The sequence below is a fragment of the Budorcas taxicolor genome, chromosome 1 (assembly GCF_023091745.1).
Source record: "Budorcas taxicolor isolate Tak-1 chromosome 1, Takin1.1, whole genome shotgun sequence".
NCBI lineage: Eukaryota > Metazoa > Chordata > Mammalia > Artiodactyla > Bovidae > Budorcas > Budorcas taxicolor.
Window position 1 is genome coordinate 3,284,488 of NC_068910.1, and position 12,323 is coordinate 3,296,810.

At 53.3% G+C, this 12,323-nt stretch overlaps 1 protein-coding gene across 4 annotated transcripts in view; it reads left to right on the forward strand.

The window, feature by feature from the left end:
- Nucleotides 1-12,323, forward strand: part of FGD5 (FYVE, RhoGEF and PH domain containing 5) — a 118,502-nt gene that overhangs the window by 70,101 nt on the left and 36,078 nt on the right. For all 4 annotated transcript variants that reach the window (XM_052647345.1, XM_052647421.1, XM_052647429.1 and 1 more), the window contains exons 4-5: nucleotides 2,349-2,407; nucleotides 2,520-2,550. In XM_052647345.1, the coding sequence (XP_052503305.1) occupies nucleotides 2,349-2,407; nucleotides 2,520-2,550 (90 nt within the window). The remainder of the gene's footprint in view (nucleotides 1-2,348; nucleotides 2,408-2,519; nucleotides 2,551-12,323) is intronic.

Consider the following 12,323-nt stretch of genomic DNA (forward strand, 5'->3'; position numbering starts at 1 on the left):
AGTGAGGGGCCAGAGGAGGGCTGACCACGGGCCCATATTCTGCTGAATTTGGGTGGCCTTGGGGAGACTGGAATCTCCCAAACACTGTACTCTTACTCAGGAAGCAGTTGGCGACAGACCAGTCAGGGAAGCAGGCTCATTTATTGAGCACATACTGTGCATCTCAATTCCACTGGTTCATTCCAGCGTGTCTTGAACTTCTCCTGTGTGCCAGGGCAGCGTTAGGTAGTGTGACTGCCGAAAAGAAAAGGATGCGAGAAGCAGGTTAGAGCGGAAGTGCTCACTGGGGGCGGGCTCATGCCCCAGGGGACATTCGGCGGTGTCCGGAGACACATTGGTTGTCATAGCTCGGAGGGGCTGCAGCTGTCATCCAGCAGACAGAGGCCGTGGACGCTGTCGACGGGCAGCGAGAGCCGTGGGGCCCAGGATGCCAGCAGGGCCAAGGCCAAGAACCCGGGGTGAGACTGTCACAGATGGCCCCCCGAGCGTGTGTGTGGCTTTTGAGCAGAGACCCGAAAGAGTCCGAAAGTGAGACTGAGAAGATCTGGGAATTCCCTGGTGGCCCAGTGGCTGAGGCTCCACGCTTCCAATGCAGGGAGCCCAGGTTCCATCCCCAGTCAGGAAACTGGATCCCACATGCCGCAACTGAGAGTTCACACGTGCTGAGCTCAGTCGCTCAGTCGTGTCTGATTCTTTGCACCTCCATGGACTATAGCCCAGGCTCCTCTGTCCGTGGAATCTTCCTGGCAAGAATCCTGGAGTGGGTTGCCATTTCCTACTCCAGGGGATCTTCCCCCTGCAGGGATCGAACCTGCAACCTCGTGGACTGCACCCTGCCAGGCTTCTGTGTCCGTGGGGATTTCCCAGGCAAGAATACTGGATCGGGTTGCCATTTCCTCCTCCAAGGGATCTTCCTGACTCAGGGATTGAGCTCCAGTCTCCCACATTGCTGGCAGATTCTTTACTATCTGAGCTACCGGGGAAGCTCCATGTGTGTGTATATATATGGACACACACACTTGTTTAAACTTCACAATATGCATGTGTCTGAGATACCGTTATAAGACTGTGCCCGTTTTATAGATAGGAAAGTCGAGGTATGGAAAGGTTAGATGACTTGTTTAACAAGTACAAGGCAGAAGGCGGGATTTGAGCCCAGACTGTCTGGTTCTGGTGTCTGAAAAGCTGCTCCCTTGACAGGCGGTGCATTTCTGGTCATGGGAGTAGACTGTTACTTCTCAAGTGTAATAGCACGGAGGTTGAGCAGAGAAGGGCCTTCAGAGGTCACTCTGCTCACACACGGGAAGCTGAGGTCTGATCTTGGAAAGTGACTTCCGTGGGGCCGTGTGGGGAGGTGGTGGGAGGCCAGGAGCCGTGGGTCCCGGTACCCTCTGCTCCACTACAACCCTGCCACCCAGCCTCGTCTGCACAGGCGCCGTGTCTGTCCCCCGTCACTGCCCCGCAGGGTCTCTGCTCATCCAGGTCCTCCTCAGTGTCTGATACCGGGTAGGTCTGGGGCCACAGGGGTTGCCCATGGCAGAAGGCCCGGGCCTCTGCCTCCGCCCCCGTCCTTGCCCATCCTTCCTGTTTGTAGACAGAATCTCAGTTACTCTCCTGTCTCAGGTGCAGAGGCTGTGGTTCAGATGGGTTAAATGGCTCACCTTCACGGTCAGCCAGGAGAGTCAGTGCTTCCCAAGTGGCGTAAGCAGTCATTCATTCATTCACTCGATCATTCTTTTGGTGACAGAGGAGGGGCAGCCCCATGCCAGGCACTGGCAACAGAGACGCACCTCCCAGGCCCTGCCTCCAGGGAGAGGTCATCAGTGTCCTGAGAGAGGCCGCCCAGAAAGGACACCTAGTCCAACCAGTTGGGGAGGGAATCCGGAGGGCTCCTTGGAGGAAGCGATAGACACCGTGGCCAAGTCTCCCAGGATAACTGGGAGGTGGGCAGGCAGAGCGGGGAGAGGCCACTGAGGGGATAGCAAGTACAGAATCAGGACGAGAGGGCTCGCTTGGCACAGAGAACCACAGGTTGTTCAGAACCTGCCCGGCTGTGGGCAGAGTCCCCTTGGGCAGTTTACTAAGCCCGCAGGGGGCAGCAGGCCCCGGGCTGGGCATTAGATGCTGCTGATGTCGTGTCCCTGTTACAGGTGGGGCAGCCAAGGTGCGAGGCTGAACAGCGCCCTGGTAGTGAGTTACCGGGGGGTGGGGTATCTGAGAAGCGTGTGGATCCTCCTCCGACAGCCTGACGGTCCTTCTATAAGCCTGACTGGCGCCTGTGGAGCTGGGCTTCCCGTCCTGCCGTCCCCCGGTACGGTCCCTCCTGACGGCTCTGTTTCCTCCCGCAGGTGGAAGGACAGTCCAGAGCCCACGTCATCGCGCAGGAGCTGCTGTCTTCAGAGAAAGCGTGAGTCCCTGGGCCGTGGCCCGTGGCCTTGGCTTGATAACAGAGCGTCAGCCCCTGCCCGGCTTGTGCAGAACGAGAATTAATGCCCACTCCACCCTCTCTCCCCCTGCAGATACGTGGAGATGCTCCAGCACTTGTATCTGGTGAGTTAGTCACTTCAATTGTCCAGAGCGAATTGCCCTCTGACGCGGCTACGATACAAGGGGCAGAAAAGCAGTTGAGGACACAGAGGTGCCTTCCACTAGCAGAGACCCCGTTCACCGGGGCTTCTCAGGGAAGCTGGGCCCCTGATCCCTGTGCTTTGGGGGGCGGATGGCACGGGCTTCCCATGGAGCTGCCCTCTGCCTGGGTGGGGAGCGGCGTATGGGGAACGTGCTACGGTTTCCGGAAGGGCGCTTGCAGTCTCCTTGACCCTCAGGTTGAGGAAGGCAGAAGGAAGACAGGTGTAGGTCTGGGTCATAGCTCGGTGTGTTGAGTTCAGACGTGGGGTCGGGGCATGCGTGTGCATGTGTGTGCGTGTACATGTACATGTGTGTGGACGCATTGTATGTTTAGGCCTCTGGGGAGAAGGTGATGTGTTTGCACGAAGACCCAAGCAAAGCTGGGGTAGCGAGAGGTTGTCTCAGTCACCCTGGCATTGGGGCAGCAACCGCTGAGCCCGTGGGAGGGGCGGGGGCAGTTCTCTGGACTTTTCAGAGGAAAGGAGGCCAGATTGTGGAGCTGCAGCTCGACCACCCTTCGCAGCCTGCCACATGGCCGGCAGTTTCCCTGAGCCATCAGTTCCCTTCAGCTCAGTGAATGCTTTTTGGACACACGCTGTGTGATGGGAGCTGGGGGTGGAAAGTGGGATCAGACAGGGCCCTTCCCCAAGGGCAGTCTGGCCAGCGAAGGAGACAGATGAGTGAGATGGGTGATCATCCAGAGCACGGGGGAGTAACTGACAACCTCAGGGAGAATCGGCAGGCTTCCTGAAGGCGGTGGCGTTGGGACTGAGTCATGGGAGGGGGCAGGGAAGAGGGCACAGCAGAGCCACGGGACGTGAGGGCACGTCCCACATAGAGGCTCTGGTGACAGCTCCCGGCTCGGCCAAGCTCTCACCATCTGCGGGCTCCTCGGAGGTTCCCTCTGGTCCCGCGCTGCTTTGTATCATCCCTTGTGTCTTTCCAAGAACTTCAGAGCTGGGAACGTCCATCCTGAACATTCCGTGGGTGGTGACATGGAGGCCCAGCGGCAGTGACTTGGCCACGGTCACGCGGTGACCGAGCCAGGACGAAGCCCCGGGTCTCCTGATTCCTGGTGCACTCCCGTCGCATGTCGGGAGCTCCTCAGCACGGGGGCCTCCCTGGAGGCAGCAGACACCAGCACCCAGCCAGGTCTCTGGTTGAATCCCGCTGAGGTCCCTGTCGGTGACATCACCCCAGTGTCCCGTTGCTGCCACCCAGGGCCCCGGGAGGGGGACAGAGCGCTGGTGGTCTGTGCTCCTAGCCCCTGGTTTTTGCCCTTCTGACTCAGGACTTTTTGTGCAAGGTTAAACCCCCATGCCCTCGGGTGTGAAGCGAACCAGCCCCGGGGATGAACCTCAAAGACGCATTTAGCAGCAGCAACAGGAAGCACAGCTCTCCCGTGGCTGATGCTCTCTCGCTTGCTTCTGAGCTGGCTGCGTGTCCGAGGGGCTGGGCCTTTCTGTTTTATGACTTTATGTTTTATGTTAAGAGGGTTCTAACTGGGAAACTTCATCTGGGCTTGCACCGCTTCCTGCCAATTGGAAAGATGCTGAAGCCGCTGGTAATCCCTGACAATATCCTGAAGAGGGGAAAAAAGAGCCCATAAAAAAAAACTCAGAAGCTAGTGTGGGAAATTGTGGTCTGGATCTGCACTGGGACGTCAGTGCTTATGGGGAGAGAAGCGGCAAAAACACCCCAGTGTGACTCTCGAGTCCTAGCCAGGGACACCGGTCCAAAGGAGACCACAGACTTGGGAATGATCTCCGCCACTGCCCTCCCCCAGGGTCTTTGTCTGATTGCTAAGATTGCTGGGTACTCTCAAGAATTTCTCCGTGGAGATCCACTGCTGTTAAAGTCCCAGGGCTGCCCCATCGTGGAGAGGGACCAGTGGGCCCATTCATTCCAGAACACTCCTCAGCTCCACTGTGCTCTTGTTGAGAGGCGGATGGAGATGGCCTGTGACCTGCGTTTCAAATTTAACTTCGTGTTTCTCATATGGTAGATGGAGCTACCGCTGGGATTAGTAAAATTTCTGGTCATCCAGAATTGAATTCTGATGGTCAGGATCTTGTTTTCTCACAGCCTATGAACTAAAAATGGATTTCCCATATTTTAAACACTTGTGGAAAAAAGAGGCAAAGAAGAGTTATGTGACTGAGACCATATGTGGCTCATAAAGTCTGAAATATTTATCATCTGGCCTTTATAGGAAATTTTGCTGACTTCTGGTTTAAAGACTTGTTCTGTCCTTCCATGAACCAAGTCCTAAATATATTTATCCACCTGCCCACCTGTCTATTCAATTTCTCATCCACTCATCTAGCCAGGATTTTATCCACTCATTTTTCCTTTCATCTGTGCATGTAGCTAATGATGTATGCATCCACCCAGTCGTCCATCAAACTCCCCATCCACCCATCCATCCATCTGTCCACCCATCCATCCATCTGTCCATTCATCCATCCATCCATCCATCCATCCAGTGGCCCACCCACCCATCTATCCATCTAGTCATTCATCAGACTCTCCGTCTATGCATCCATCTGTCCATTCAGCCATCCACCCATGTATCCCATCATTCATCAAATTCCCCATCCACCTACCTGTCCATCCATCCATTCATCCATCCATCCCTTCATCCAGCCAGCCAGCCATACACCCATCCAGCCAGCCAGTCATTCATCAAACTCCCCATCCATCCATCCATCCGTTCACCCACCCACCATCTATCTATCTGACTTACCCGTTCCTTCTGGACAGAACATCACAGGATGTTTCCAACACCGTAGGCACTGAGATAGGCCTTGGATCCCCAAGATGGAAAAGGCCCAGAACCTGCCCTTGAGTAGGTGTCTCCTTCTCTGTTGAGGGAGAGGGTGGAAGTAGGGAGGAGAACTGCACACATGAGCCACGCTGCTGCTCTGTGGTGAGTGTGATTTGTGCAGATGTCCTCAGGAGCGTGGGGGATGGACAGGCTTATTCCCCTTGGGTGTATCCAGGAAGGTTGGCAGAAGAGCTGCCACGGACATGGAGTTTAAGGAAGTCACCAGGCCCAGGTGGTGGAGGAGGGCAGGTGGTCAGCCAGGAGCACTCCCGGGCCTGAAGGTACATGGTAACGTGTGGAGAATGGGCACTGTCAACATACCCTTAGCATGGGTGCATTTGGAAAGACCGGGTGGAGATGGAATGAGGAGTCAAGTGACTGGTCCAAAACCAAGGTTAGAACCAGACTGAGATGTCCCTAAAAACGCCAGGCTCGGTGGCTTCTGCTTTTCCTCGCAAATAGTGAGTCACTGGAGATTTTGAAGCGATGTGGTCCCCAGACACCTTCAGTTCTCGGTTTTCTCATCTGCAAAACATCCCTCTCCTGGCAGACGCAGAGCATTCCCACCCTCGATCTCTCCTTTGGGCTAAGACGTTGTCGGCCTGTGCAGAAGCCAGCACACGACTGGGAGAGGTGACTCTGGAAGCTGTCACTGTCTGAGACCCCGGGAGAGGCCCCTCCCCCGGGAGGCCCTCCTTGACCTGATCCTCACCCATGTCTGCACCGCCTCCTCTGACCGCTTTCTCCCTGCTGTCCTTCAGATGCTGTAGACGCAGTCATGTCTGTGCGTTTTGCACCTGGGGGTCTGGGTGAGCCCCGCGAGGCAGGCTGGGGGTTTGGGTTCGATCCACTGAAGGTCCGTGGGAGGCTGTTGGGTGACCCCCGCAGGAGTGCTGGTGGCCTGCAGCGCTGCGGGCCTATTTGAGGACTGTGAGCCTGGTGACCGTGGGCTGTCAAGTGTGGGAAGGGGAGGGCAAGCTGACTTGGTGCCTCGTTAAGGCAGCAAGCGCTGGAGCAGACCAGGCTAAGCTTGAGGACAGATGGTGGGTTAAGTTGCGGGGGTGGAAGGTGGGGGCTTGGGGAAAGGACGTGCATGCGAAGTGTTAAGTGGAGGGTGGTTAGCTGACACTCCAGGAGAGGGCTCTCAGAGACCCTGGGCAGAAAGAGGTGCCTGCGGCGGGGGCCTGAGGAATGGCAGGGTCTTAGGAAGGAGCGAAAGGACTTGGGGAGGGGGATTAAGCAGACACAGTGCAGAAGGGCAGGGAGAGGCTCACGGGTCCTCCCTGAGCCCTCCCTGACGGCGACTACCCCCGCCCTTCTTGGTGGTGACCACGGGGAAGGGTGCCAGGAGCATCAGGAGCACCGTGGACCCAGCCTGACTCCCCACACTGCCCAGAGAAGGCGGGCACTCAGAAGCCCTCTGTCTTATCAGCACGTAGGAGTTTCATTTGGCGGCGGCCTTGGTGCTGACATGAATGACTGGGACAAACACAGGATCTAGAGGGACTTAGTGGTGAATTTAAGACTTTATTTACCTAAACTGGCGGGCCGTAAGTTTGAGCCCGCTAGCCCCACCTTTCTCCACCCAGCCATAGGGGCCTTTGCTGAGCCCCTCCGGCGTGTGCTTGGCGGTTTACCTACGTTAGCTCGTTCAGTTGCACAGTTTGTGCTCAGTAACTATTTCTCAGGTGGTTGGTTGGGTCCAAAACTGAGTCCCAGAGAAGGTGGCTAACCCAAAGTGAGAAGCGGAGCCAGGCCTGGTTGACTGCAGAGCCTGAGACGCTGGCTGTGGTTCAGTCGCTCAGTCGCGTCCAACTCTTTGCGACCCCATGGACTGCAGCACCCCAGGCTCCCCTGTCCTTCACTATGTCCCAGAGCTTGCTCAAACTCATGTCCATCGAGTCAGTGATGCCATCCAGCCATCTCATCCTCTGTCGCCCCCTTCTCCTCCTATTTTCAGTCTTTCCTAGCATCAAGGTTTTTTCCAGTGAGTCAGCTCTTCACATCCGGTGGCCAAAGTATTGGAGCTTCAGCTTCAGCATCAGTCCTTCCAATGAGTATTCAGGGTTGATCTCCTTTAGGATGGACTGGTTGGATCTCCTTGCAGTCCAAGGGGCTCTCAAGAGTCTTCTCCAACACCACAGCTCAAAAGCATCAATTCTTCGGCGCTCAGCTTTCCTTATGGTCCAATTCTTGTGTGCGTGTGCGCTAAGTCACTTCGTGTCCGACTCTTTGCAACCCTATGGACCGCAGCCCACCAGGCTCCCCTGTCCATGGAATTCTCCAGGCAAGAATACTGGAGTGGGTTGCCATTTCTTTCTCCAGTAGGGGATCTTCCCAACCCAGGAATCGAACCCTCATCTCTTACATCTCCTGCGTTGGCAGGCGGATTCTTTACCACCAGCGCCACCTGGGAAGCCCCCAACTCTCGCATCCATACACAGATAGATGTGGGACATTGCAGTGAGGTGGCAAGGAGCCTGAGGAGGGAGGAAGTCATGTGAGCGGGAGGAATGAAGTCCAGGGAGGCTTCCTGGAAGAGGAGACGTTGAGATGGACGTGGATGGATAGGAAGTAGAGACAGGCTTTTCAGCAGGTAGAAGCAGCAGAAACAAGTTCACAGAGGGGAGGGCTTGGGAATGTGGGCTGTACAGGAAGTGTCTGGAGGGCTGGTCTTTAGGCAGAGTCTGAATGCCATGATGCTTCGTGTTTCAAAAGGGAAATATAGGAATCTCCAAGCCCTCAGGACTCGAGCAAGGCAGGTGCAGGGAAGGAGTGGGTTTGGTGGCAGGGAGTGGCACTGGGGGACCCCAAGTATAACCCAGACTAAGCCCCCGAATGGCTTCATCCTGGGAAAGTGGGTGTGGAACCAAGAAAATTCTGTGTTTCTCAGGGACAGGGAGAGTAACTGCCTGTTACTTATCTTTGCAGCCGCTGCCCATTCAGAAATAGCTTTTAATCAGCTTGGAGGGATACGGTGGGGGTTAGGTTTCTAAGTCTTTGCTGGGCTCTTCCAGGGCAGAGAGGGCATGGATCTTTGGGAGAAGCAGATTTTTGTCAAGTGTGAGAAGACGTGCTTTCTTTCCCCCTGACCTGATGGGGTGAGGGGGTGACGGGCTCCCTGTGCTGGGAGGTGTGAAGGCAGTAGCTGTCGGGGCATGTTAGGAGAGGAGGTTCCCACTGTAGCCATTGACTCTTCCTTTTATATTTTCATGCAACACAGGGAAAAAAATTGCTGTGCGACCTTGGAAAGTCTCTTCTGTCTTGGGGCCGCACCCTGGGATGGCTGGTGGGACTCAGGTGTCTTTAGCCAAGGAAGCTTGTTCTCACAGGGCATGCCACTCGGGATGCCCAGATGAAGAGTGGGTGAAACAGAGACACTTGTTCAGGGACAGGGGGAGGCCACAGTCGCCTCTGCCTCTGCCTGCCTTCCCCCTGGGTCTCCGCGGAGGACAATGTGAGAAAGACTCGTCTCCATCAGCAGCTCCCAAGGTGCAGTCCCTGAACCGGCAGCGTTAGCGTCTCCCAGGAGCTTGAGGGAGAGGACTATCCTTAGATCCCACCCCAGGTCTTCTAGGTCAGAGACTTGGGGGCTGGGGCCTGGACATCTGTGTCCTCAGGACCCTGCAGGCAATACCTGTGTTGACACTGACATTTGAGACCCACAGATGGGTGATCCTGTAAGTTCCCTGAGCGCAGGCTGCCCGTGCCTGGGTACCCAGGAGCTAAAAAACACGGATGCTCAGGTCCCACCCTCAGAGGTTTGTGATTCTCTGGTCCGGAGTGCAGCCTGATCACTGGGAGTTGCAAGGCTGCCCCTGGAACTGAGAACCTCGTGGGAAAGGAGCAGACACCCATTGAGCACAGTTTGTGAACAAAGCCGGGTCAATGCACGAGTGAAAGAAACGCGAGTGAGACGGTCTGCTCCCTGCGTGATTGGAGGGACGATGATAGAAACCTGAAGACAAGGGGAGGTAGCCTGACAGTGCAAAATTCCGTATAGTCATTACCTCCCAGGCTGGGACACACGTGAGTCCGCTCCAGGTAGACAGTAGGTGGCCTGCGGAGTAGTTGACGTCCCCAGAGAAACGCGGCACATTTATTAAGAGCCTCTGCTTTGCTCTAGATACGTAATTTTAAATAAACTGGACATGGATATATTTGGGTGCTTCCCTGGTGGCTCAGATGGTAAAGAATCTATCTGCAATTCAGGAGTCCTGGGTTCGATCCCTAGCTCAGGAAGATTCCCTGGAGAAGGGAATGGCACCCCACTCCAGTATTCTTGCCTGGAGAATCCCATGGACAGAGGAGCCTGGCGGGCTACAGTCCTCGGGATCACAAAGAGTTGGACACAACTGAGCGACTAAGCACAGCACATTTTGGAGAAGAGCGTAAAATATGCATTCATTTTCAGGCTGAAAGAGGAGCCTTCAGAGACGTTCTGAGGTCAGGGTGGCTCTCTTCAGGCCGCGACCCCAGATCTCTGGAGCCCGCCCGCCACAGCTAGAGAAGGCACACACGATGCGCTGAAGATCCCACGTGCCGCACCTGAGACCAGGGGCTGGCCGCTCAGTCATGTCTCACTCTGTGCGACCCCGTGGACGGTAGCCCGCCAGGCTCCTCTGTCCATGGGATTCTCCAGGCAGGAACACTGGAGTGGGCTGCCACTTCCCTCTCCAGGGGCTCTTCCCGACCCCAGGATTGAACCCGGGTGTCTTGCGTCCCCTGCATTGGCAAGTGGATTCTTTGCCACTGTGCCACCTGGGAAGACAGTAGGGTGAGCGTAGATTTAACTTCATTAGGAGCTGCCAAGTAGATTTATGACGTGGTTGAAGCGACATACAGCCCGACTCCCAGCGGGTGGGTCTAGCACTTCCCACGCGTGCTGGCCAGCTTTCCCACACTGTCAGTGCTTTTTACTCACGGCCGCTGTGGTTTCTCATGTGGTTTCAACTGATGATTAATGAAATTGAGTATCTTTCCCCTGTTTACTAGCCTTTTGGAAATCCTCTTTTGAAAAACATCCTTGGCCTGTTCTTTCATTGGGTTGTCTGTCCTTTTCTCATTGATTTGTGGGAGTTATTTAAATATTCTGGACGCAAGTCCATTTTCAGATACGGTATCGAACCCACATCTCTTGCATCTCCTGCATTGGCGGGTGGGTTCTTTACCACTAGCCCCTTTCCACCGCTGTAGTATGATCGTTCCAGCCTCTCCAGTTCCTTGCAGTGCTTGTTGTTACGTCTTTTAATTATAACCATCCTGGTGGGTGTGAAGTGGTATCAGTTGTGGCTTTGATTTTGCATTTCCCTAATGACTAATGATGTTAGGCATCCTTCCACGTTTTTTTTTTTTTGGCCATTTGTATATATTTTTTGGAAAGATATCTTTTCAGATCCTTTGCCTATTTTTTAATGGGTTGTTTTTTTTTTTACTATAATTCTGTATACAAGCCCCTAATCAGATACATGATTTGCAAATGTATCTTCCCATTCCGTATCCTTGATAGTATTCTTTGAAGCACAGAAGTTTTAAATTTTGATAAACTCTTAATTTATTTTTTCTTTCATTGCTTGGGCTTCTGGTGTTGTATCTAAGAAAGCTTTGAAAGTGAAAGTTGCTCAGTTGTGCCATCTATGTAGTCTGACTGTATAGTCCATGGAATTCCCCAGGCCAGAATACTGGAGTGGGTAACCTTTCCCTTCTCCAGGGGATCTTCCCAACCTAAGGATCAAACCGAGGTCTTCTGCAAAGAAAGCTTTGCCTAACCCCAAACCACGAAGATTTACTCTCATTTTTTAAAAGAGTTTTATAGTATTAGCTCTTGCTTTTAGTCTTTCATTTTGAGTTAACGTTTGGGTATAAGCTAAAGAAGGAGTCCATATTCATTCTTTTGCATATGGATATTCAAATATCTCAGCACCATTTGTTGAAAAGATTATTTTACCATTGAATTTTCTTGGCACCCTTGTCAAAAATCAATTGACTGTAAATGTGTGAGGGTTTATTTCTGGATTCTCAGTTCCATTCCATTAACCTAAATATCCTTATGTCATTGCCACACGATCTCGGTTCTTGTAGCCCCAGAGTAAGTTTTGAGATCAGGAAGCGTGATTCCTCCAGCTTTGTGCCTTTTGAAGATTGTTTGGACTGTTGCGGATCTGTTACGTCTTCACATGAACTTTAGGATCAGCTTGTCAATTTCTGTAAAAAATAAAAAAACAGAAGGCAGCTTGGATCTCGATAGAGGCTGATGAGCCTCTGTCAAATCGGAGTGTGCTGCTCTGTTAACAGTATTAAGTGGTATGCTTTTCTGTCTGTTCATTCTGTTAAGTTTTGAGAGCTTGATATTGAAACTCCAACTAAAGATATTAATTTATCTACTTTGAAAGATAGTTGTAATATATAGTGGAACTAGAGATCTCTTCAAGCAAATTGGAGATGAAGGGAACATTTCATGTGAAGATGGGCACGATAAAGGATAGAAACAGTAAGGACCTAACAGAAGGAGAAGAGATTAAGAAGAGGGGGCAGGAATACACAGAGCTGTACAAAAGGTCTTAATGACCCAGATAACCACGATGGCGTGATCAGTCACCTAGAGCCAGACATCCTGGAATTCGAAGTCAAGTGGGCCTTAGGAAGCGTCACTATGAACAGTGCTGGTGGAGGTGATGGGACTCCAGCTGAGCCATTTCAAATCCTAAAAGATGATGCCGTTAAAGCGCTGCACTCAGTATGTCACCAAATTTGGAAAACTCAGCAGTGGCCAGAGGACTGGAAAAGGTCAGTTTTCATTCCGATCCCAAAGAAGGGCCATGCCAAAGAATGGTCAAACTATCGTGCAGCTGTGCTCATTTCACGTGCT